General features: G+C 37.0%; 1 protein-coding gene across 1 annotated transcript in view; it reads right to left on the bottom strand.

Moving 5' to 3' along the window:
- The window catches only part of SLC38A11 (solute carrier family 38 member 11), a 57,926-nt gene that overhangs the window by 28,680 nt on the left and 4,341 nt on the right, over positions 1-24,905 (bottom strand). The window contains exons 3-7 of the mRNA XM_072810973.1: positions 24,420-24,494; positions 18,627-18,761; positions 17,641-17,706; positions 12,854-12,960; positions 10,818-10,897 (exon numbers count right to left, since the gene is read on the bottom strand). Of these exons, the coding sequence (XP_072667074.1) occupies positions 10,818-10,897; positions 12,854-12,960; positions 17,641-17,706; positions 18,627-18,761; positions 24,420-24,494 (463 nt within the window). The remainder of the gene's footprint in view (positions 1-10,817; positions 10,898-12,853; positions 12,961-17,640; positions 17,707-18,626; positions 18,762-24,419; positions 24,495-24,905) is intronic.

Here is a 24,905-nt window from a genome sequence, read left to right as displayed (position 1 = left end):
CCTTCAACAGGTAAGTAAATAAACTGTGGTACATCCAAATGATGGAATATTATTCAGTGCTAAAAAATACATGAACTATTAAGCCATGAAATGACATGGAGAAATCTTAAATGCCTATTTCTAAGTGAAAGAAGCCAATCTGAAAAGGCTACATGCATATTGGATGATTCCAACTATATTTCATTCTGAAACTATGGAGACAGAAAAGAGATGAGTGGTTGCTTGGGGCTGGTGGTTGGGGGAAGGGTATGAATGGGAGAAGAACAGGATTTTTAGGGCAGTGCAAATACTCTGCATGATAATATAACAGTGGATACATGACATTATACATTTGTACAAACCTACAGAATGTACAACACCAAAAGTGAACTCTATTATAAACTATAGACCTTGGTGATTATAATGTACTTATTTGGGTCCATCAGTTGCAGTCAATGTACCACTCTGGTGGGAGATATGGGTAAGGGCGAGGCTATGCATGTAGGTTGGTAGTGAGTATATAGAAAATCTCTGTACCCTCCTCTTAACTTTGCTGTGAACCTAAAACTGCTTCAAAAAACTCAAAGTCTTATTAAAAAAAAAAAAAAAAAAAAAAGCTAAACTGGACATCCCGCTAAACACAGTTAAAAACACAATGAAAAGCAAGTACTAATTCTAGGGAAAAGTGTACCAGAAGAGAAATAGAACTAATTTTGAACATGGTGTTATATCTCCACATACTAAGTTAGGGTCAAAAGGAAAGATAAATTGAGTCAGAGAAATCATCATCTACTATATAAGAGTAAGAATCCAGACCTAACAGAAGCATATTATGCAGGAGTAAAGATGTGAATGTCAAGAAATACAACTAAAATAGAAAAGGATTTGGTATAAGGCTTCTCTATTTCATTAAAAGCCATTTGTAATATCTGATTTTATAAAAAACATGTGAGTGTATTGTTTTTTAGAAAAAATAAATCCAAATAAAAGCAATACCAGGAAGAAACAGGATCCTATAAAATGTCTCACAGAGTTTCAAATATATCACAGCAAATTAACAGAGGCTTCCTATAAGGTTCAGATCATTTAAGGTGCAATGCTTCAAGTGTTTTAATATATTTTACTATTAACAAAAAGCGAGATAGGCTTATAGCACTTTGCAGCCTTGCATGGCAAATTACTTTCAAAAGAATGACGGCTTCCCTTACTCTAAAAAAAAATCCAGTCAAATGCTTAGTTATATTCTTTTTAGAAACCTTTTGTGGGTGTGGAGCGGGATGGGAGTGGGGAGGTTTAAGGGAGATAAATTCACTTTGCAAAATCATTTCAGTTTGGATTCTTGCATTCAGACATTTCATCCTATTTTAAAGGGCAAACCACCTTATCTTCACAACAGCTGAGTAGTAATAAGGCAACACAGCAGAAGGCAGGTCCTATCAAATATATCTCCAGCCTTCACACACTTAGGAAAACAAGCTTCAAGGGGATGGCTTCTGGTCCCCAGAACATCAGACCTCTGATCCGGGGGATCAAACATCCACCTCTGTGGCACTTGCCCTACCTCCTTTCAGCTACACATAGGCACCTCCTGTATCATATAATCTCGGCATATTTCCCTCTTCAATCACACACATCTGACAGTTGGGTGGTCCAGCTGGCATGCAAACAAAAGCTCCCCAGCCACACCACAAGCTATACCGATGCCACAGGCAAGTCTGCCCATTGCCCCAGCCTGGGCATCAGCTGACAGCTCTCACCTCATTGCTCCCAGCTCGGGTTTCTTCTGATTCTCTTCTATAAACCATTGGGGTTTATGGGAACATATAAAGCTGTTCAGGAAAGTTCTTCTTGGGGATCACTCTAAACATCAAAGCTGGTTCTTTTTTAAAAAACAAATTTTACATAAAGCTAATCTTGAATTAACATTTACATAAAACATTATGCTGATTTTTTTGCCAAAATATAATTTTGGATTTTTTTTTATGAATCATATAAAAAGTTTGTACAACTTGGCACCATAAACATGACAAACACTTCCTGTTTTCCATTTGGGACACCAACCACTTTTGATTCTTATTCTGTCACTTTTTCCTTTTTTCCCCACTATTGGCTTCAATTCCTCTGCGAACTCTTCAAAAGTTGATGTTAACTGTTTTTGTGAATTGTGATTGAAAGGGCAGAGAGTGAGTAGGAGGGGGCACGTTCACTTCTCAGTGGGATGAGAACCTGTTAGAATTATGAGTGTTATTTTGGTTCCCTTCTGTGTTTTTCACAAGACATTATTAAATTAAAATACAATGTGAATTTATATTAGAATAAATGTAATTTCAGATGTGAGTTCCAGATAATTATTTTTCAGTGGGTTCTCCTTGGGTTATGTCATTCATCACCTTACGCATTGTTCCTGTACAATCCTCCCCATTCCAGACTCTCCCTAAATTTGACTTGCATTTCCAAAACACTAAATGACTTCTTCTCCTTTGTTTTCTTACCCATTCCAAGAGTTACTCAAAATCAAGATATTAAATATAAACATTTACTATAATTTTCCCAGACCTGCTTCCTCTCCTAGTTAACAACTTAAAAGAAGCTAGGGTCCTTCCTCTATGTTTCTACAGCACATTGCTCATAATCCTATTAAATAGTCTTGGGGTTATCTTTTATGTGTTTATCCACCCTAACATATCCAAAATGAGTTATAAAAACCCGCAGAGGTGATCCCTGGGTGGCGGAGCGGTTTGGTGCCTGCCTTTGGCCCAGGGCACGATCCTGGAGACCCGGGATCGAATCCCACGTTGGGCTCCCGGTGCATGGAGTCTGCTTCTGTCTCTGCCTCTCTCTCTCTGTGTGTGTGACTATCATAAATAATAATAGTAATAATAAAAAACCTGCAGAAAGGGACGGTGCCATATTGATCTTCACAGACCCAGATCCTATAAAAAGTGACTGACTCAGTAAGCAAATGCTAACGGACTGAATAGACTCTCCCATCTTCTCCTTTTGATGGTGAATTCTGGACCATCTAACAGTCTGGTTGTCCACGCTGGACACCTTGGCATCACCTTCCTCTTCTTCATTTCTACCAGCCTTGTCCTTATACTGTTCAGATGTCTTTTGCCCAGATTCTTGCTATAGATAGCCTCCTTCCAAGTCTTTGTACCTCCACTATCCTCACCTCTGCTGTAAATGAGTCCTTTGATATGGAGACTGGCTCCGGTTGCTCTCCTGCTGAAGAACCTCCAATGCCCCATTGGCTAAGGAACGAATTCAAATTTCTTACTGCTACACATGAAGCTTTCCTTCTCTATTGGTCTCTGCCAACCTGTCTACCATCATTTCTTTGCACAGTCTTACCAAACTTTCAGCTCACAATCACTAAAGTCTAGTGACTTCCTAAGCACAAAAGCTACACAGGTAGTGGTGATGGGAGAACACGGGTCTGTGGATTAGGAAAGCACCATCTTCAGCAGTTGTTTAAATGAGGTAACATGGAGGGGCACCTGGGTGGCTCAGTGGTTGAGCATCTGCCTTTGGCTCAGGGTGTGATCCCAGAGTCCTGGGATCGAGTCCCACATCGGGCTCACTGCTTCTCCCTCTGCCTATGTCTCTGCCTCTCTTTCTCTCTTTGTCTTTAATGAATAAATAAATAAAATCTAAAAAAAAATGAGATAACATGGAGACATGATTACTATTAAAGTATGATAAAATATATATATTGAGGAGTAATATAAGGAAAATAAAGTTTTTTTTTTTGAAAATAAAGTTTTTGAGAAAATTCTCAAGGGCAGCATTATCATTTTCATAGTTCCCAAACCAATGACAGGATCCCTTTTCTCTAGGTCCTTCCCAGTGTTAGAACCTTGAACTGCTTCTGCCACTATACATATCACATGTCTCGGCCTCACATACTCCTGCCAAAAATAGCTTCCAACATCCCTCCATTTTCCTTTTTGATCCAGTTAATACCAGTACATATTTTCAAGCAACAGGTCATATTCTCTTACCTTGAAATATTATTACCTGCCTGCCCAGGTCGGGCTAACAGTTATTTCTCTGTTTCCAAGGCATTTTCCCATAATTCTATGAATTATTATATTGAAATTATCTTCCAAATGTCTATTCTCCCCATCCGGAAACTATAGGTATCCAAGGTCAGGGACTGTGCTTTCTTCATCTTCATAGCCCAAATACCTAGATGAGTGACTAACCCCAGCTAGACATTTCATAAATGCTTGCTGACCGAAAGAACGGGCTACTCTATTTCTGCTCCTTGGTTGTGAATCTATGCCACAGACCAGTCTGGCTTCTCGCTGGAAATAACAGGCAGGTGGCAAATCTCACTATGGCAGCCATTTATAAAAATCATTGATGAAAAGTGGAATAAGTTCTTAACTCGGAATAGCCTAGACTATTCCTTCAGCTCCACTAACACAGTTGCTGGACTAAACTTCTCTGAGAATATATTGTCTTGCAGCTGTTTTTTCCTATTTGCATGTAGACTCAAGTCAAATGGTGGTCCTATTTGTCGCTTCATGTAGGCAATCTGTCTGGCTAAATGTACCACTAATTCTAACAGTGCTGCAGAACTTGGAGTCAAATGGTATTTTAGCAGATGAGTTAGCTAATTATGTTAGTGAGGAAGTAGGCTTAGGAAAATTATCTTTGACAGGGAATGCTTTTGCCTGAAATTTTTATTGTCTCAGGATAATTATTATTGTCTCATTACTCTGAAATTATGGTCAGTTAATTTCCAAGTTGAATCAACCAAAAGCAGAAGGCTTAAGGGTCCATTCCTTTATTCAACTGGTCATTTTACAGTTTTTTGTTGCAATTCTAATTCTGCTTTAGGCACTGTGCTGAATAATGGATATGCGGTGTGGAAAAAGCAAATGTGATCCTTGTTCTCATGGAGCTTATAATTGTGGGAAAGGCATAAAATACACAAGAAAATGCATAAAATATGAATAAAGATAATTTAACATATAATGTGATTATTTTATTACATGTGTAGATCCCTTCTCACTTTCTATGGAGAAATTTCCAAATATAACCAATTAAAATATTCAGGTTCTAAACATACCTTTGTCTACTACACTCTCAGATAATAATCTCATCTCTGAAAAAAACAGAGCCTACTGGGCATGAACATTCAAAAGTGCTTCACTGGTCTTCAGAATGTATCCATGTTTTACTCTCCATACTTGATCTTATTGTTGCAAGAGGAAGAAGGAGCAACCCAGTTCCTCTGCAAGGATTACTCTATACTATAAATTACAACTTTTCAAGGTCTCCTGGGGGACTTGGGTTCCATCTTTTGGCTTGACCTATACATGTTTAATATCTCCCATGGTAAAAAAAAAAAGCATTTGTTGGAGATCTTACTGTCTCAAGCCACTATTTTGTCATGTTATTTTCATTCCTTGATGCTCTTAAAAAACAAAAGGAGGTGGATATTTGTTCAATTCACTTCTCTATCATTCACTTGCATTTTAATTCTCTCTAATCTGGTGTCCACCCATATCATGGGATTGTTACTTCAAAAGGCTACCAGTAACCTCCTCTCAGCTGAAGTGGACATCTATAGTAGTATCATGCAGTGACTACTTCCTCTTCTCTTGGCATCATTGCTTTGACTTTTTTAGGACTACCTTTTCCTCTTCTCTCAGTCCATGTGCTTTAGTGGGGCTGACTGTATCCTTAGCATCAAGGGTAAGCATGTAACATAGATATGAGCAAGTTAACATAGGCCATGATGATAGGGTCTGGGATCATCATGAGTCCTCATTAGAGCCAATCAGAACTAATAATGGAAGTGAGTTTGGAAGTAATTTAAAAGAGAAAGCTCATGGACTTGGACTTGAATGGATGGATGTAGACTGATTATGTTACTGTCATCTCATCACAATGAGGGGAGAGCTTTTCAGAAACCATAGCCAAAACATTAAGCAAAGCCAAGAAGTGAAAAAAAGAAAAACTATGTCTGATTTCATTGATTAAACGAAACCCAACCAAATCTAATAACATGAATATTCATGAATTTTAAAGTTATGTGAGATAATAAATTATCTTTTGCTTTAAGTAGTTAGGGTTCTATGGTTGCTATCTTTTGCAACAAAAAGGGCAACAATTTAATCATAAAAAATCAGTGGCTAGTATTTGACAGAATTAAATAATCATTCCCTTTTTCAAATATGCACTATTCCTCTGCTTTTACCTATTTTTTTCTGATCCTTTCTTTAATTCCTTCTAGGTCCTCTTTATGTATAGCATCAAACCATAGAATTTCAGGGTTCGAATGGAAAAGGGGTAAAGAAACTAATACATATTGAGATTCTTGGAGATGGCACATTTTATGTACATAAATGTCTGTTGGAGGTATGGACACACTTTTTGGAATTATGTTTGGAATACAGCGTTAATGGTTAAAATGCTATAAAAAACATGTAGATGAAAAGAAAATAGTTGTAACTTTGGACCTCATGCTATCATTTCCATTCTGAATGTAAAGAATGGAATATTAATGAAGCACAGAATGAAGGTTTTCACAGTGATAATGCCCCCAATTGTAGTTTGAAAAAAGGAAGAACTATCATTGCATTGTGATACTAGCACACTTTCTAGAAAGCAATTAAATTGCCTTGCCACTTCAGTTTTTAAGAAAGCAAAAGGTTAGAAAATACAATAAAAATGAACATTATTTCCAAAGAGCACTGAAAGTCATTGGACTATAACATATTTGAAATCATATCAAAAAGCAGAATTTATGGCCTTATGAGTTATGGAAAAGGAAATTGAATTGTGTGTCTTATTTTTAAAACACAACTACTAAAAAGATGTTTCCATAGTAACAAGGTCAATACCAGTAGCCATCACAAACCTTCCTCTTTTCTGATAGCCGGTTTAAAGTTCTTTTCCAAACACCATTTTAAAAGCCCTATGAAAAAGTACAGCTTTTCTGATCATTCCTCTGAACCAAAAATGAGGAAAAAACACACATGGAGTATTGAATTTCTCATGTTTTATGGATTATAAGCATTCGTGGCTGTCATATTTCAGAAAGAAGCCTGCCTGACTAGCTATTATGCCAACCCTTGAACATGGGATTTGATTAGCCTGATTGTAAATCTGGACAAACAGAAGTTGTTTGCAGTAGTATTCAAACAGAAATAAAAGGCGGCACAGCATTAAAAAAAAACACACACACACACACTTCTTTAACATCTAAATATTGAAAGAGTTAAGTAAATAATCCCTGTTATTAGAAAAATTTCAAAGGCTCAGATGAAGTCTGATAGCACTGCTAGAGGAAGGTTAGAAAGATACAGACCACATGTTGTTTACAACAGAAATAAATAGCTCTTTGGCCATAAAATCAATTCATTTAGCGCCACCAGGAAGTGGCCTCTCCTTCCTCTTTCTTTTGTGTCAAGATACGCTTGCCTCCACGACAGGCATTTGCACCAACTTATCTTCCCCACTAAATGGGGAGCCCCTTGAGAGCAGAGATATTTTCTCTTGGTTTTCACAATAGTATCTCACACACAGGTTGTAGAACAAAAGGTACCAAAACAGTAAGTGGAGAATAAATCATGAAAACTTACAGCACAACAGGGCCTAGTCGACTTTTAGAAATGCTACACCCGTTTAAATGTGTCCTCATGATTTCAGTCTCTTTCAACCAAGATGCTTGCTCACAACCTCACAACTGTTCAATAATGAATTGGCTCCCAGACCAATTCCCTCCGAATCTCTGCAGGGGGCCCCTGGCATCAGCATTTTTGAAAGCTACTCAGGTGATTCTAATGTGACCCTGGAGAGGAAAATCATTGCTTCAAACTGTCTCCTTGGGACTGAGTTAATGATTAACTTATTTATCTCAGCTTTTAGCTACTTGGGTTTTTCCCCTCAATATGGCCTCATAGTACTCTATTTGCCAAATCTATTAGACCTTTTATTATAACCTAATAATTTATTCTCTAGAATCACTTTTCATAATAAAAGCTCCAACTAAAAATGCTGTCTTACGCAATTAAAAACATTAACCAACAATTATTTATTGTATTCTGCTCGGTATACTTTCTAGCTTTTTGTTGTGTAAGCTCAGCCTTTGAAAGTCAGAGGTGACTACAGTACCAACATAGTAGGTACTAAGTAAATATCAGGAGAATTTACCATATGCTTTTGTTCTTTTATGCTTACCTTTCCTGGGCCTCAAATGCCTTTTATGCTTTTATCTATTTGAAAAAATTCAGATTCATCCTAAAACACCCAGATCATATATATATATATTTTTTTCTTCAAGGAAGCCGGTCCTGATTCAGACAAACTATTAAGCACTCTCTTCTTTGGCATCCCTACTGCTTTTATGCCTCTGTTTTGCACTTCTTCTATGGCACTGCCATTTCTTTTTCTTCCTTTTTGTTTTAAAAATAAGTTCATTTTCACCACTTGGTTGTGAACAACCTTCAACAGGTACTGACTTAAGTTTCTCTGCTCTTTTTCTCTGAGGGTGCAGCAAAATAGCAAGAAACAATAGGCATTCGGTGAGCGTTCACTGAATGAAAGAATAAATGGCCACAGTGAAGGGAACTGGATGCGTTTCAAAACTGCTATGGCTAAGGATTGAATTGTGTTCCCTCCAAAAATTCATATATTGAAGCCAAGGCCCCTTTGTGATGGTATCTGGAGATGAGGACTTTGGGAGATAATTAGGTTTAGAGGAGGTCTTGAGGGCAGGGCATTCTTGATGGGATTAGTGTCCAAGTAGAGATACCAGAGAGCTTGCTGTCTCCTCACTGTCTGCCCTGTGAAGACATAGCAGCAAGGCAGCTTTCTGCAACTAGGAAGAGACCTCTCACCAAAACCGGACCATACTGGCAGCCTCCAGAACTATGAGAAAGTAAATTTCTGTTGTTAAAGACCCCCAGTGTTTAACAGAATTTTGTTTTGGCAGCCCGAGCTACTACAACTATGGACTGGGATTCAGTTACTCGAAGAGAACATTAATATAAACATGATAGATATGTATGCTTTTCTCTTTTATTTCAATCCTTTAAAGAGTAGGTTTTGTTTTTTTTTCAAAGTAAAGGTTATATCAAATGCAATTAGACTGGATGTTCCATAATTCATTCCAAATAAGTTTATTTTTTATTTTTATTTTTATTTTTATTTTTTTTAATTTTTATTTATTTATGATAGTCACACACAGAGAGAGAGAGAGAGAGAGAGAGGCAGAGACACAGGCAGAGGGAGAAGCAGGCTCCATGCACCGGGATCCCGATGTGGGATTTGATCCAGGGTCTCCCGGATCGCGCCCTGGGCCAAAGGCAGGCGCCAAACCGCTGCGCCACCCAGGGATCCCAAGTTTATTTTTTAAAAAAGATTTTATTTATTTATTTACTCAAGAGAGACACAGAGAGAGAGACAGAGACATAGGCAGAGAGACAACAGGCTCCCCACAGGGAGCCGGATGTGGGACTCAATCCCGGGACCCTGGGATGGGGATCCTGCCCTGAGCCTAAGACAGATGCTCAACCATTGAGCCTTCCAGGCACCCCCTTCCAAATAAATTTGAGGCAAATTGTTTGGAATTTTCCTGGTAGACTAAGAAGCCAGACATAACCACATGAAGTTGAAAATGATGTGATCTCACAGAACAGTTAATCGATGGGAAAAAATAAGTTACCTTGGGAACGATGTTATTACGGATAATTATTCAACAGGTTTCCTTTCTTTTCCCCTCGGGGGTAACATTCATTGAAGACCCAGGATGTTCCCTGCACTGGGCTAGACACTGTCACATGTTAATTTTCTTTTGTCCTAAGGTCAATTTAAGCTTATTTCATTCCAGCATTCTCTTGGGACTCTGGGTAATAAACTCCCCAGTCCTTATCGGGAGAATCTATTCTGTAATTGAGGTATATAAATGCCATAGTTTGAACTGGCAGCCTCTGCACTTTGGTAGATAAGTAACATTTTAAAATTTAAATTTAAAATTTGGGGAACCAGTACTCAGTTGTCAACATTTTATTTGGTCAGATAATAACATCCAAAGCAAATGAATGGCACCAGATATCACCATCAGTCTATGAATGACAAAGTATTTGAACACAAAATAACCAAATAATATACTTTAGAAGGGAATAAAGGGTGGTTTTCAGAGCGATTACATTTCCTCTAACAGAGAAAACACCATCATATTCTTTGTTCTCATTTCAGATATATTGGTAAAACTTTGTTAAGAACAAATCCATCTCTGGGATAGATATAAAAATTCCCACCATTTACCTTCCCAAGCACTCTACTTCATTCCTATTTCTCACTATTTATCTTATTTTTTCTAAAGATCTTATTTATTTATTCATGAGAGACACAGAGAGAGAGAGGCAGAGACACAGGAAGAGGGAGAAGCAGGCTCCATGCAGGGAGCCTGACGTGGGACTCGATCCTGACGTGGGACTCGATCCTGACGTGGGACTCGATCCTGAGATCTCCAGTCCCCAGGATCACACCCTGGGCTGAAGGTGGCACTAAACCACTGAGCCACTTGGGCTGCCCTATTTCTCACTATTTAAAATCCTTTCCTTACTCTAACTCTTAAGGCTGGCCATTAACATACAAAGTAAACTCAATTTAATCTCAACAGCCACGCAGGGGCCAAATGAAAAATGCCTGTCTACTTAGATGTTTTTATTTTCTCTCATTTTGTCAAATACTGAAGATAAATGGTGCTTCCAGGTACCAAGACTACTTTATACTTCAGCATTTACAATACATCATATGAATATCTATGTGAAGACTATAAATTAGAGACTAACCAATATAGCAACAAAACTTACATGTATGGACCCAATGTGACTACCCTCGCCATCACAATTCCAAGAATCAGAGTTGTTAAAACTGTAGAAAGAAAAGAGATCTGCAAAAGAAAATGTAAAGATATCGTCAGTTTGGAAAAGAGATTAGTGTATTAAAAATATTAGGTGTTTCTCTTTTTACTTGAGTAGAGCTTTATATAGTTTTTGTTTATACAATCCTGTAGTAGTTTTTTCTTACAGACTGGTGTTGCTAAATTTTTATCAGATCATAGTATTATTTTTTCCGTCAAAATAGGGGGGGCGAGTATCATATATGACTAATCTTGCAATATGACTTTAAATGTTTTTAGTGGCTTACTGCATATAATACAAAACTGATGATTTTAGTTGATATGGGTCAAAGGGAAGGTGCTCTCTTTCAGGTCCTATTTTGGTGTTGACTTGTGCTTTTTTTCTATCTATAATTGCTTCTTCTGCTTCTGTCTTTACCTTACCCTCCCCCTTTCAATATAGGACCTTCCCCCCAAACACACAACCACTCACACACATTTTTGGGGTGCCTCTCCTTTTTCCATTCTGTTCTCTAGCTCTGTTAGTCTATTTTTCCTATTTGATTTTGCCCTTTGGTCTGTGTTTCTAAAGTCTTTGCTTTTTCTTTTCTCTTCTGTCACTATTTCAACTGGCTAAAATATAAACTGGTCTGTGTATATATGCATTTTGTGCACTCATTATTAAATCTGTGCTTCTGCCCTTAATTTTTTAATGGATAAGCACATTTTAGACTTCTTTCTCTAATAAGAAAAACAAAATGTAAAATTGCTTTTATTTCATTTGGTTAACCTTGTTTCCTTGGTTGTTAGTTTTTAACTAGAAATAAGGTTCTGTTATGAGTCCTCTCATCTACCGAGGAACAGGGATTTTTAAGTAACATTCCCAAGGTCACACAGCTTGAAAGTGGCAGAGGGAGAATTCAAATGCAAGCACCCTAACTTCACATCAGGGCTCCTAATCACTCTGGGATTGCTCAATGGGAGACTTATTTAGATATTCCAATAGGACACCTTAAGGGAGACTTTAGGGAAAAATGTTCAGGTAATAATAGGATGGAATATTAGCTTTCTTTTCATGAATGCCTGGCCTTTTGCTCTCAGAGGATAACATTTATGTCTACAACACGTGAAATGGAAGATTGTTGAGTTATTTCAGATAATTCACAAAAAAGTTGCTTTTGATAGACTCTTGTTTTATTAGAGAACAAAGGTAGAGTGGTCAGAAACTTTGGAGTATCTCCACTCTGGCTGACCTGGAAGGACGTGGGTAACAGGATCCATAATAAGATCCTTAAGGAAGGACCCATAACTGTGGATACACAGAAAATATCACAGTGAAAAGTAAAATTCACTCAACTTTTAGACTTTCAAATTAGAACATAAAAATATATCACTAACTCTTTTAAAAAAGCTTTTCATCAGAATGCTTGGCATAATGTAAATATAATACCAATAATATTTTGCATAAAATACAAACACTCCTTGAGAGTAAGGAAATAAAAATATGGTTGATAAAGGCTAATCTATGCAGATGAGCCTAAATGGTGAATCAAATAATTATTTGGTTGGTTTCATTAGAAATGCATCATTTCTCTTTAGCAGTAAGAATCATGTACACTGGCCAAATTCTCATGAATTGATCACTGACATATCGACATTTAAATTCACTGGATGAAACACTGTAGTTTACAAAAAAATTTTGAGCCAGTGTAGTGATTCATCCTTACTTCTTAAACTTAGTCTAACATTAAATTGTTTAAACTACTATCCATAAAAAAAGATAGAACATTTTCTTCAGTAAATTAGACTTGGTATAAGTATAGTTCTTTTTATTTTCTAAATTGAAAGTATGGTGCCTGACATCAGATTATGTACCTTAGAAAGAAAGGTAAGAAAGAATCTAAGATAAATACTATAATTAAGAACTTGGCCACATAGATAGTAGTTTGACAAAATTAGTGCAGGTAACAAAGTGCATTTCTGAGCCTTTTTAAAAATGTAAGTTACCTTTCCAAGCTTCGCTATATCTCGATACAAGGACAAAGGCAGCGTAAAGGCAGCGGTAGAAAGCACAATAATGAAGTGGCGACCAATAAACAAGTTTTCAGGGTCAACTAAAACACAATAAATATTATAAAATCTTTAGAGGTGTGAGTTAACACACCAGTGATACAAATAGCCAAATATTTAAGTGCAAAAATGACTTAAATAACTTTCAATATTATCTAAATGACAAAGATTTTGAGTAAATAAATCTCATAAAACCACGTAAAAATAGAAATGATTCACAAAAATGTAAATACAAAATAACTTAAGGATGAACCTATAGTTCAAATAATCTTATCTTTCAAATAATTTTAATATCCTTCTAATCAGTTTACCTGCTTCTACCCTTCTTTGTCTCCTTAGAGTATACTTTTAACCTAGAAGGTACAGAGATCCTTCTCAAAAGCTAAAAACATGATGTTGCTCTTTGTCTAAAAGTCTCTAATGGCAAATCCCTTCTATAGGAAGTAAGCTACATGAGGAGGAGGCATGTTCTGAGGCTTCTTTTCTTTTTTTTTTTTTTTAACTTTTGTGTCCTAGAGAGACTTGAAAGTGGAGCTTGAAATTTCAAAAATCAAGCTTTAGATAAAAATATTCTATTTCTATACTTTTGTTGAGAAAGAAGTGGTTTCCCTGAAAAAAAGAAGACAGAGGTAAATAGGGAAGTTATCCAGAAGCTCTGCTGAAACCAGTATACACTGCAGACTCTTGGCTATCCCAATGACTTGATAAAATAATTGTGTGTGTGTTGTGGGGGAGGGTAGTGTATGTGCATGTGTGCCTATCATCAAATACAAGTAAAAGTTGTAAACATAAAATAAAACATACTTACAAGGATTTATATATTTTTAAGGCTGTGCTAATCACAGTATTAACTTTGGGAGCTATGTATCTATTCCAAGGAAGATACCAGTGCTTAAATTTTTTAACGCATATTGAGTTCCTTCAGAGATCATATCATTATGTTTCTGAAATGTCCCCAGTGGTACCAAGTCTTTGTTCATTAATTTCTGCAAAGTCTAAAGTTTGTAGAATAAATGTGTGAGTGTGGTTACAAAAAAAGAAAAAAAGAAAGAAAGAAAAATAAAGAAAGAAAAAAAAATATTAGGGGGAAAAAGTAAGCAAGATTAATTTTCCCATATGGCTAATAAACTAACTTATAGGAAAGTTCCCAGATGCAATTTCAAAGTGGTATAAATGTCATACACACTGTAATAAAATAAGCATGAATATTTGCTTAACTCAGATATAACTAAACAATCGTCATAAAGTTGTGAATCAAAACACTAAAAAATGGGATCCCTGGGTGGCTCAGTGGTTTAGCGCCTGCCTTTGGCCCAGAGTGTGATCCTGGAGTCCCAGGATCGAGTCCCACATCAGGCTCCCGGCATGGAGCCTGCTTTTCTCTCTGCCTGTGTCTCTGCCTCTCTCTCTCTTTCTCTCTCTGTGTCTTTCATGAATAAGTAAATAAAATCTAAAAGAAAAAAAAAAAACAAACCCACACTGAAACAGGAAGTTCAAGTTCTAGAAACCTTGAACTCAACTATTTGTATATTTCTGGTGAGCATAATTTGAATTAAATTATTATTATTTTTTGAATTAAATCGTTTGTATATGTGTTTCTGTTTACCCTTTCAAATAATTTGCTTTGCCAATATGTTTGGTAGAAAATATAGATCTAAATGTGAGACAAGATTCCATCAAAATCCTAGAGAAGAACACAGGCAACACCCTTTTTGAACTCGGCCACAGTAACTTCTTGCAAGATACATCCATGAAGGCAAAAGAAACAAAAGCAAAAATGAACTATTGGGACTTCATCAAGATAAGAAGCTTTTGCACAGCAAAGGATACAGTCAACAAAACTAAAAGACAACCTACAGAATGGGAGAAGATATTTGCAAATGACGTATCAGATAAAGGGCTAGTTTCAAAGATCTATAAAGAACTTCTTAAAATCAACACCAAAGAGACAAAGAATCCAATCATGAAATGGGCAAAAGACATGAACAAAAATCTCACAGAAGAAGACATAGACATGGCCAACAAGCACATGAGAAAATGCTCCGCATCACTTGCCATCAAGGAAATACAAATCAAAACCACAATGAGATACCACCTCACACCAGTGAGAATGGGGAAAATTAACAAGGCAGGAAACCACAAATGTTGGAGGGGATGCAGAGAAAAGGGAACCCTCTTACACTGTTGGTGGGAATGTGAACTGGTGCAGCCACTCTGGAAAACTGTGTGGAGGTTCCTCAAAGAGTTAAAAATAGACCTGCCCTACGACCCAGCAATTGCACTGCTGGGGATTTACCCCAAAGATACAGATGCAATGAAACGCAGGGACACCTGCACCCCGATGTTTATAGCAGCAATGGCCACAATAGCCAAGCTGTGGAAGGAGCCTCGGTGTCCATGGAAAGATGAATGGATAAAGAAGCTGTGGTTTATGTATACAATGGAACATTCCTCAGCCATTAGAAATGACAAATACCCACCATTTGCTTCAACGTGGATGGAACTGGAGGGTATTATGCTGAGTGAAGTAAGTCAATCGGAGAAGGACAAACATTATATGTTCTCATTCATTTGGGGAATATAAATAATAGTGAAAGGGAATATAAGGGAAGGGAGAAGAAATGTGTGGGAAATATCAGAAAGGGAGACAGAACGTAAAGACTGCTAACTCTGAGAAACGAACTAGGGGTGGTAGAAGGGGAGGAGGGCGGGGGGTGGGAGTGAATGGGTGACGGGCACTGGGGGTTATTCTGTATGTTGGTAAATTGAACACCAATAAAAAATAAATTAAAAAAAATAAAATATAGATTTCCTTCACTGGGAAAATTCTAAGTCCTAGAAAAACACTGAAATAGAATGCTATGAATAGCAGAGAGGAGCCTAGTAACAAAGGATCTCTATTACCATAAAGGACATTTTAAAATAAGGATCTGATGATGAGATATATTATTTATGCTGATCTTCTAACAAAAATATACCTGAATAAGCATTTTAAGTGAAAATAAAGTGGGTAGGGGGTTGGGATGACTGGGTGACGGGCACTGAGGGGGGCACTTGATGGGATGAGCGCTGGGTGTTATGCTATATGTTGGCAAATTGAACTCCAATAAAAAGAAATTTTTAAAAAAGTGATAAGATTTTTCTAAATAGATGCTACTTTGAAAAACTGAAACAAAAAAGGAAACAAAAAAAAATCTCATGAATCCTGCAATTAAAAGATAATCACAGTTAACATGTCAATATATTTTTTCTTGTTTTTTTCCCTTAGTTGTTTATGAAAATAGAAATTTTACATAATTAGGTCAATATTTTATATATGGTGTTAAATTCTTTCCATTTTTCCTTAGCATTCTATCCACTCATGTGATCTCCGTTTATGAAAACATGATTTGTAGTTGGGGGCTAGAACAGAAGCTGCTAAGAGCTAACAGTGTCAGGCAAGCCTATTACATGCTAATCACTGTCTGTATTACCTCTGTCGTTTCACACAGTAATTCTATGAAGCAGGTGAAACTCTACTTCCTAATTTAGAGATGAAGAAACTAAAACTCAGAGAGGGCATTAACCTTGTCAAGGTCACACAGCAAGCAAGCATGGGTCTGTGATTTGATGGTCAAGTCTCCTGATTTTCATTCCCACTAAACTCTGTGAAAGAATAGGTGCAATTTCTAGTTTTAGGTTTTGTTTTATTTTGGTTTGTGTGTCTCTAGAAGGAGTGATTCAGGGACTAAGAAGAAAGGTGTTTTTGTATCACTTTCAAAACTGATAACAACTATAGGGCAGTTAACTATGAGATGAGGATTGTGTGGCTTGGGTGAGAAGCTCTTCAGAACAAAAAGACTCATGATCTCTAAATTATTCAAATCACCATGATATGGTGAAAGGGTGAACGGAAGTGGTGTGGTGGCACATGTTGAAAAGGTCGGCTTGCAATGTTCGTAAAGGTTTTTCATAATCATGCCAAACCTAACAACCCAAATGTCCTTCCACTGGGTGACAGATAAACTGTTGCACATTCATATGATGGAATACTCCTCAGCAATTAAAAAAAAAAAGAGCAAACTACTGATACACCCCAAAAGTTGGATGGATCTCAAATGCACTATTCTAAATGAAGGATGCCAGACTTGAAAGGCTACATGCTATATGATGCCATTTATTTGGCATTCTGGGAAAAGCAAAACTAGAGAGAAGAATCAGATCAGTGGTTGCCAGAAGCTGGAGATTAGGAAGGGATTGACTATATAGGGAAATAAGGAAAATTTGGGAGGGTGGGTGATGGACTTGTTCTGTATTTTGATTGTGGTTGTGGATATATGACTATATGCATCTGTCAGACTATACATTACAGGACCATACATTAAGAAGAGCTAATTTTATATATTAAATTATACCTTAACCCAAATAATAGAGAAAAAAGTCAGCTTGCTTATTTAAGAAATGGCATAGTAAAAAGCACATGAAAAATGTTACCACATGGAGTTGGTGATATGTAGCATAAGATATTTAGAATACAAAGTAGTCTATGAATAGCAATGATATCCTTTAAACATTTAAATATGAAATACACTATTTATAAAAGTAGAATAATACTTTAGAAGCAGAATGGATCCAGCTATTGCCAGAAATTTGAAGCCATCCAACTCTTTCACTTGCAAATATTTTGCTTGTAAATTATTATGAACTACATTAACTATGAATAATATATAAATACATTGACTCACCTCCTGGGATTCTTTGGAAAACTTTGCTCCAAGTGTCTCCAGTTATTATGTTATAACTTATCATAGCTAAAAATGTAATTATTAAAACAATACAGTCACCAAGGAGCCATCACATGTTTCCTCTTGAACATTTTGATTTTTTGGGATATAACTATTTTTCTTCTCCAAGTTTTTATCTAAATTCTAGTTAGTCAACATAGAGTGTAATATTAGTTTCAGGTGTAGAATTTAGGGATTCATCACTTACATACAACATCTGGTGCCCATCACAAGTGCCCTCTTTAACACCCATTAACTGTTTTGAAAGTAGTCAGTTATTCCCAAATAGTAGGCATAATCCTACTTATTTCAAGTATATATTGTAATTACAAATATGTAAAATTTCAAAAATAACTGGACAGCAAATATATGAGAATATAAGTTTCCATTACAAAAACATTTTCACTTCACAATTGATTCTTTCCAGAATAATTTTAAATGAGTTTCCTTAGTCACTTAAAATGTGATTTGTTTTGTTACAAAAGTTCAGTTTCCACATATTTTCAGGAATACATGCATTGCTCATTGTGAGAAACAATAAGAGAAAATTGTGAAGCCTCCCAAATATCCCCTCATTTGAAAAAGTAAGATTTTGGGGAAATATATTCGTAGCCTTCCATGGAGACATAAGGAGCTAATGGTTTGAACAACAGCTGCTGTATTACTTACTGATTTTAAAAATGATGTCAATTCGGTCATTGGTGAATGTTAACAATTTACCTAAGAAGTGCTAGGGGACATGTTCATCATTATGGTATAGCTTTTAAATTGCATGTTGGCCTTGTACATGGCTTCCACAAACCCTTAGATTTAAAAATATATATATATTTCAGCCTTACAAGAAATCTATTATTTCACTTATTCACTTTTAATCTATTAAACCACCTTCTTCAGAAATATTTGTGTGTTTATAAAAGTCATGCTATTCATTTTCACATTCAACTTACCTATAAAAGGGTACAAAAACTGAAGAACAGAGAGGAGGAGATATCCTGGAAAGCCGAAGGTCTTATTGACCAAAGACTGGTAAGTGTCTGTTCCAGAAAGGGCCCCTCCTTTTATCAATAAAACAAGGGAAAAGTCTGTGGCAAAAACAGTGATTAAACAAACATCAGATTACATTTAATACAATTTTTTTTTTGTATTTTGATTTAAAGAAAAATAAACTTTGAAGGGTTTAATGCTACAATAAATTGGCATGGCAAGGCTTACTTTCTTTTCATAAAACATTACCTTTCATGAAACAGTACTGTTTCCAGTTATATATTTTTCAATTCAGATGCAAATACACTTAATGTATCTGTGCAATGAACTGAAGAGGGTGCGCAGACTAGAGTCAAAGCATCAGTTTCCCATTTTACTTTCCTAACCTAACCAGTGTAACGACCATTAACAGGATGCAGCTCAGCTGTCCAAGCAGCAGAATGTAGGTAATCAAATATTTCATAGACATTCAATGTGTGAAAACCAAGAATGAAAAATGATGAAGCAATCAGAAAAAAGTACATTGAGGAGAATCAGATCATTTGTTTTATAACAAAGTAGAACTAGTAACTTTGTATTATGGTTAAGAGACAACTCCAAGAATTTTTTTAACTTACATTTTAAAGACTCAAGCTCTAATTTTACAGTTGGAATTGAAGACACAAATATACATAAATTATATAATTAAAAGTTAATCTCTCCCTTTTTTTTTTTCACTTAACTCAATGTTTTTTGAGCACTTAATGAATGACACTGAAGTTGTACTGGGTACACAGCTATGCACAGAGAGTGATTCTTATTTTTTCTCTTCTCTCGCTCATGCTTCCACCACAGTTGATTTTTTACTCCTTTAAATAATTTGGAGATGCATTCAAATACAAAGAAGAAAACAGAAATCATTGCATTATGCTTTCCACCTTGATTCCTCCCACATCACTGAATCTTCTTTGAACAAATTCACCAATGAGCTCCAAGTTGATAAATCCAATTGATACCTCCTAAATCTTAATCTCACAAACATTTTATCTTGGAGATCACATAGACATCTTCATTTTAAATGTCCAAATTCTAATTTACATAAATATGTAAATTCAGGAACCTGGTTCTCCAACTATATTTTTCCAAACTGCGAGTAGTACCAACAGAAATTTGAGCATCACCCTAGATTTCTCATTATCCATCACCTGCTACATTCTTTCAGTCACCAAATCCATTAACTATTGCATTATAAATTATTCATTGGTATCCCCTCATTTCTAATCTCTAATCTACTTTATTTTAGGGTTTTAACTTGTTTAAGCTTCGCAACAAGTCTAAGTGAAATTATTACCTCAAGTCTCCCTTTAATAGATGAGAAAAGTGAGTCACAGAAGGTTAAACAAATAGCTGAACTTAACAGAGCTAGAAGGGAAGAGTTGGGACTCAGATCCTGGTTGTCTGGCTCCAAAATCCATGTACTTAACTTTCAACTCTGTTGCCAGTAACCGTTGACATTAGCCAATGGTTTAACCTGTTAAAGTCTCAATTTCCTTCTCCATAAAATTAGAACATGAATACCTACTTCATGGAGTTGGAAGGATTAAGTGCAGTGGTTGCATCATGCTCAGCACCAAACCAGTCCTCAGGAAGTGGTAATGATTATCATTACGTGGGAGCCTTCATAAATGCCTCTGTAAACCTCTGACTTCCTCTCTTTCCACTTAGAAACATCAACCCTATGCTTTAGCAGATGGAATCACTCACACAATTCTCTTTTGCATCTCCACATTTCCATCTGCTTAGAGTACCCTTCCATTTTCTTTGCTCACTCATAAACTGTCAGTGGAGGTGTCTCTTAACCCCAAAATATGCCTTCTCTTTTGAAACTAGGTTAAATGCCAATATCCCTCTCATCTTGCACATATTTTTATTATGGTATTTTCCATAAAGTATTATAATTTTGTTTTTGTCTGCCTGACACTACATTGTGAGCTTCATACAGGCAGGAATAATGTTCTTCATTCATATAATGACAGCAGTGTCACTAAATATTTGTTGAATGAATCAATATAGCAGGATTGCTAGACGTCTACATATCTGATTAAAATTTAACATGATAAATGGCCTAGTAAGTATATTTTTAAAATACTTTGCAAGCACAAAGAACATGGCAATTAATTATATTGCCTTTTTTAAAACCACGACGAGCTTCACAGAGGAGTTAGGTAGGCCTTGGACATAGGATTTCACCAGGTAGAGAAGAAAAGGAATGTCAAGTAGGGAGACTACCCAAGGGAAGGCAGCATGAAGCACATTCTACTGGGCATGGAATAGTCCAGAAGGCTAAAAGATATCTTCAACACATAGTAATGTTGGTGACAATGTGATAAAGAGGCTAGATTAGTTGGAGATAAAACTAAAACTTCACACTGTGGCTGAGCTATGAAGGAATTGGAATGCAATAATTTTTTTTTCTATTGTCATTATACAGTCTTAGAATGCCTTGATTGGAAACCTGAGAGAGACCAAAATGAGGTTTTGTTTTGTTTTTAAAGATAGAGAGAAAGAGGCAGAGACACAGGCAGAGGGAGAAGCAGGCTCCCTGTGGGGAACCTGATGTGGGACTTGATCCTGGGACTCCAGGATCATGTTGAAGGCAGATGCTCAACCACTGAGCCACCCAGGTGTCCCCCAAACTAAGGTTTTATGAAGGTAGTTCTTCAGCAATATGGAAGACTCATCAGGAAATGGACAGATGCTAAAGGCAGGAAAACTCAACAGCAACTTATTGACCAAGGAAGATGAATGAGGACCTCAGTCACAGAGAGTAGGTGATCAGTTTCATAGATGTTGTGAAGTTTTGATGAAGAACTATATGCTTGGGATGAGAATGCTGACTTTTATAAAAGTTCAAAATCCATTGCTTAAAGTTAACAGTTTATTAAGAATATATATATATATATATATAATTTAATCTATAATAAATGTGTTTTTCTACTTATAAAGTACAAGCTATAAATATATATCTTAAGAGCTTTAGGTATCTGAACTATCAGGGCGGCCCTAGTGGCTCAGCAGTTTAGCACCGCCTTCAGCCCAGGGTGTGATCCTGGAGACCCAGGATTGAGTCCCACATCGGGCTCCCTACATGGAGCCTGCTTCTCCCTCTGCCTCTCTCTGTGTCTGTCATGAATAAATAAATAAAATCTTTATTTAAAAAAAGGAATCTGAAGTATCAATCACTATAACATTTTGTCCACTTTATTTTTTTTTAAGATTTTATTTATTTATTCATGAGAGACACAGAGAAAGAGAGAGAGAGGCAGAGACACAGGCAGAGGGAGAAGCAGGTCCCCTGCAGGAGCCCGACAGGACTCGATCCCAGGACTCCAGGATCACGTCCTGAGCTGAAGGCAGACGCTCAACCGCTAAACCACCCAGGCGTCCTATTTGTTCACTTTAAATATATGGCATGCAAATTTTAGATAAATCCATGAATGAGTCCATGTCATTCAACATAAAAATTTTCTTTTAAATCAGTATATGTGTTTAAACAATACAAATTATTATACTCTAATCAACAAATATCTTAAAGCAAATTAAGAGAAGACACTTGTTGTCAATAATTTGTTCTAAAAAAAATAATAATTTGTTCTTATTCTCCAACATGTCAAAACCATGAAAACTGAACTTAGAAAAACTACTGCTGAGCTGGACATATCTCATTAGAGGCCTTAAAAAGACAAAAGAACAATCACAGAGAAAAACCACTGTGTAATTGCAGTGTCATTTAAAGAAAAATTCAATACTATACCCTAATTGCAGATTTTCCTCTTAAAAGCCTAATTAAGAAATAAGATGAATCATAGTCTATAAATTTTTTTGCTTCTGTGTGGTCATCCTTTATTCATCAAAGTTGCTTAAAATTTTGATCATGCAACTGAACTAACAAGAGTAACTAATTTCTGCCGATTAATAAATTAGCAAAATACGACTTTGCAAAAGGCTTCTCACTGTCATTGCATAAGTTTATGCATAATATTAGTTGAGAAAGCTATTCATATTATTTCATATTTACCTCTGTATAATGTGACTTGGCTTTAGTAAACTGTTAATTCACCTGGAGTATTTAATTCTTTGGTGATACATATTTTTAAATTTTCTTCTATCTACTGGCTTACAGTGTACATAAATGTTTATAATGTACTTAAATAAGTCATGGTTATTATGCCTGGGTGGAAATTAATTATAGTCAGTGCTGACTGACTAGGAAACAGGAAATTAAAAAGGACAAGGGTAATCCTCGAATGGGTTTTTTTAGTGTGATGAATGTTCTCATGAATAGAGTGCAATTTCTAAACACCAACAACCCTGAATAAGCACAGTGTTACAGGTCCCGCGTTACTAAGTTATGAGTCTTAAGCTAAGTTATGGGTCTTAAGCTACAAAGTAAGAGCTGCAGAAGCTCAAAGCCCCATAGGTTTGGGGAGAATAGTCCGTAAGAGGAAAGAAGGGAGCAAGGCCGTCCAGTGCTTCTGCAGCTCTGACTTTGGAATCTATAGCATGCTTTACTCTCTTCCTCAGCCTGAGGGAAACAAATGGCAGTTACAGGCTGGTCTTGGAAAACTGAGATTTTATGAGGCCACAGCATCTAGCTCAGGGTCTCCAGAATCAGAGCTGGGTCAGGGGACTTGAGGGAGTGCTCTCGGGAGAATGGGGATAGGGCAGGGGAAACAGTTCAGCACCGAGGTGGCCTCAGGTGGAGACTTGCTGCACCTGCAACACGCACTGGCCTCTCCTGGGGGGTGGGAAGGGGAGTGGCGGGGAAGGTGTGTACGTGTGGGCCGGGGACACGCAGCTTTTGTGTTTCTTTTTTTTTAAGAATTTATTTATTTATTCATGAGATACAGAGAAAGAGGCAGAGACACAGGCAGAAGGAGAAGCAGGCTCCATGCAGGGAGTCCGATGTGGGACTCCATCCCAGGACCCCAGGATCACGCCCTGAGCCAAAGGCAGAGGCTCAACTGCTAAGCCACCCAGGCGTTCTCTATCAGTCAGTCATTGGCTGAGGGCTGTGGGGAAATGGTGACTGGACATCATAACCTTACAGGAAGGTGGCGCCATTGAGAGCCAGGTCAATGGTTTGACAACAAGGCTGAGGTGTTTGCAGTCCCTGGAAAAAAGGCATCTAAATGATCACACATAGTAGTCACCATAAAAACTACCACTGCAGGTGCTGTCTCTTTGTGATCACTGCCTTTTTCACGGCGATCCTAAGGTAGAGGAAGGACCCTGTGATTGTCATGAGGTGAGGTGGTGGGGTGACTTCCCACCAGGGAAGAGACCCGCAGGAAGAGGAGGTGATTAGTGGTTGTAAAGCGCGCACTCAGATGGAGGAGTGGCAAAAGGTGAGTGTGAATGAACACTACATGACAAGGGGGGGAGCAGAAGAGACGTGATAGAGAAAGAAGGCCTGATGTCTGTATTTTCAAAGCAGTGTCTTTCAGCCCTCATCAGCCTTTAAGATGGCTCCCCCACCTACCACTCTGCATAAGGTGTAAAAGGCACATGAAAAGGATTTAGGCTTTTCTAATCTGTTCAGAACATTAGCAGGAAAAGTAAATCTCAGACATAAATGTCTAAATTCTTTAGGAGTATTTGATGCACTTCCTAATGAGGAGATTCAGTTATTTTGTGTGTGTGTGTGTGTGTGTGTGTGTGTGTGTAATCATCATTGCACTAAAGTTGCAGGAAAACGCAATCACATAGTATTTTACCTGTAACATATGAAACACCAAATAAAAGCAATATTCCCAGAGGAAGGCCGGCTTGCTTCATTGAATAAGGTAATCCTGGGAAAATATAAAATGCCCCACCCATTACATTAATAAAACATATAGAAATATGGAGGCTTTCTCCCAATTCCTGTATATAACAGGCTAAGTAAATTGACATATTCATAGCACATGGTTGTAAACAGTGCACATGGCTACTCAAATGTTGGCATTTTAATACTATTTTAGAATAAAATGCAAGCTAAGGACACATCAAGAGAGCAAGTTTATGAGGTGATGGAATAGGAATAAGAAAGCGACAATGAAAAACAGATGCCAGTTCACACAAATAATGTTCACTTCAGGGTGAGGGGGGAATATGACCTTGAATATATAGAAAGTAATGACCCAGAGCTTTCCTTACAAGCTAGCTGGGAAAGCAAAGAGGGCAATAAGAGCACAAAAGGGTTATGGGATATGAAGAAGGAC

This window comes from Canis lupus, chromosome 34, assembly GCF_048164855.1.
Source record: "Canis lupus baileyi chromosome 34, mCanLup2.hap1, whole genome shotgun sequence".
NCBI lineage: Eukaryota > Metazoa > Chordata > Mammalia > Carnivora > Canidae > Canis > Canis lupus.
This window is presented reverse-complemented; position numbering and strand designations above follow the sequence as displayed.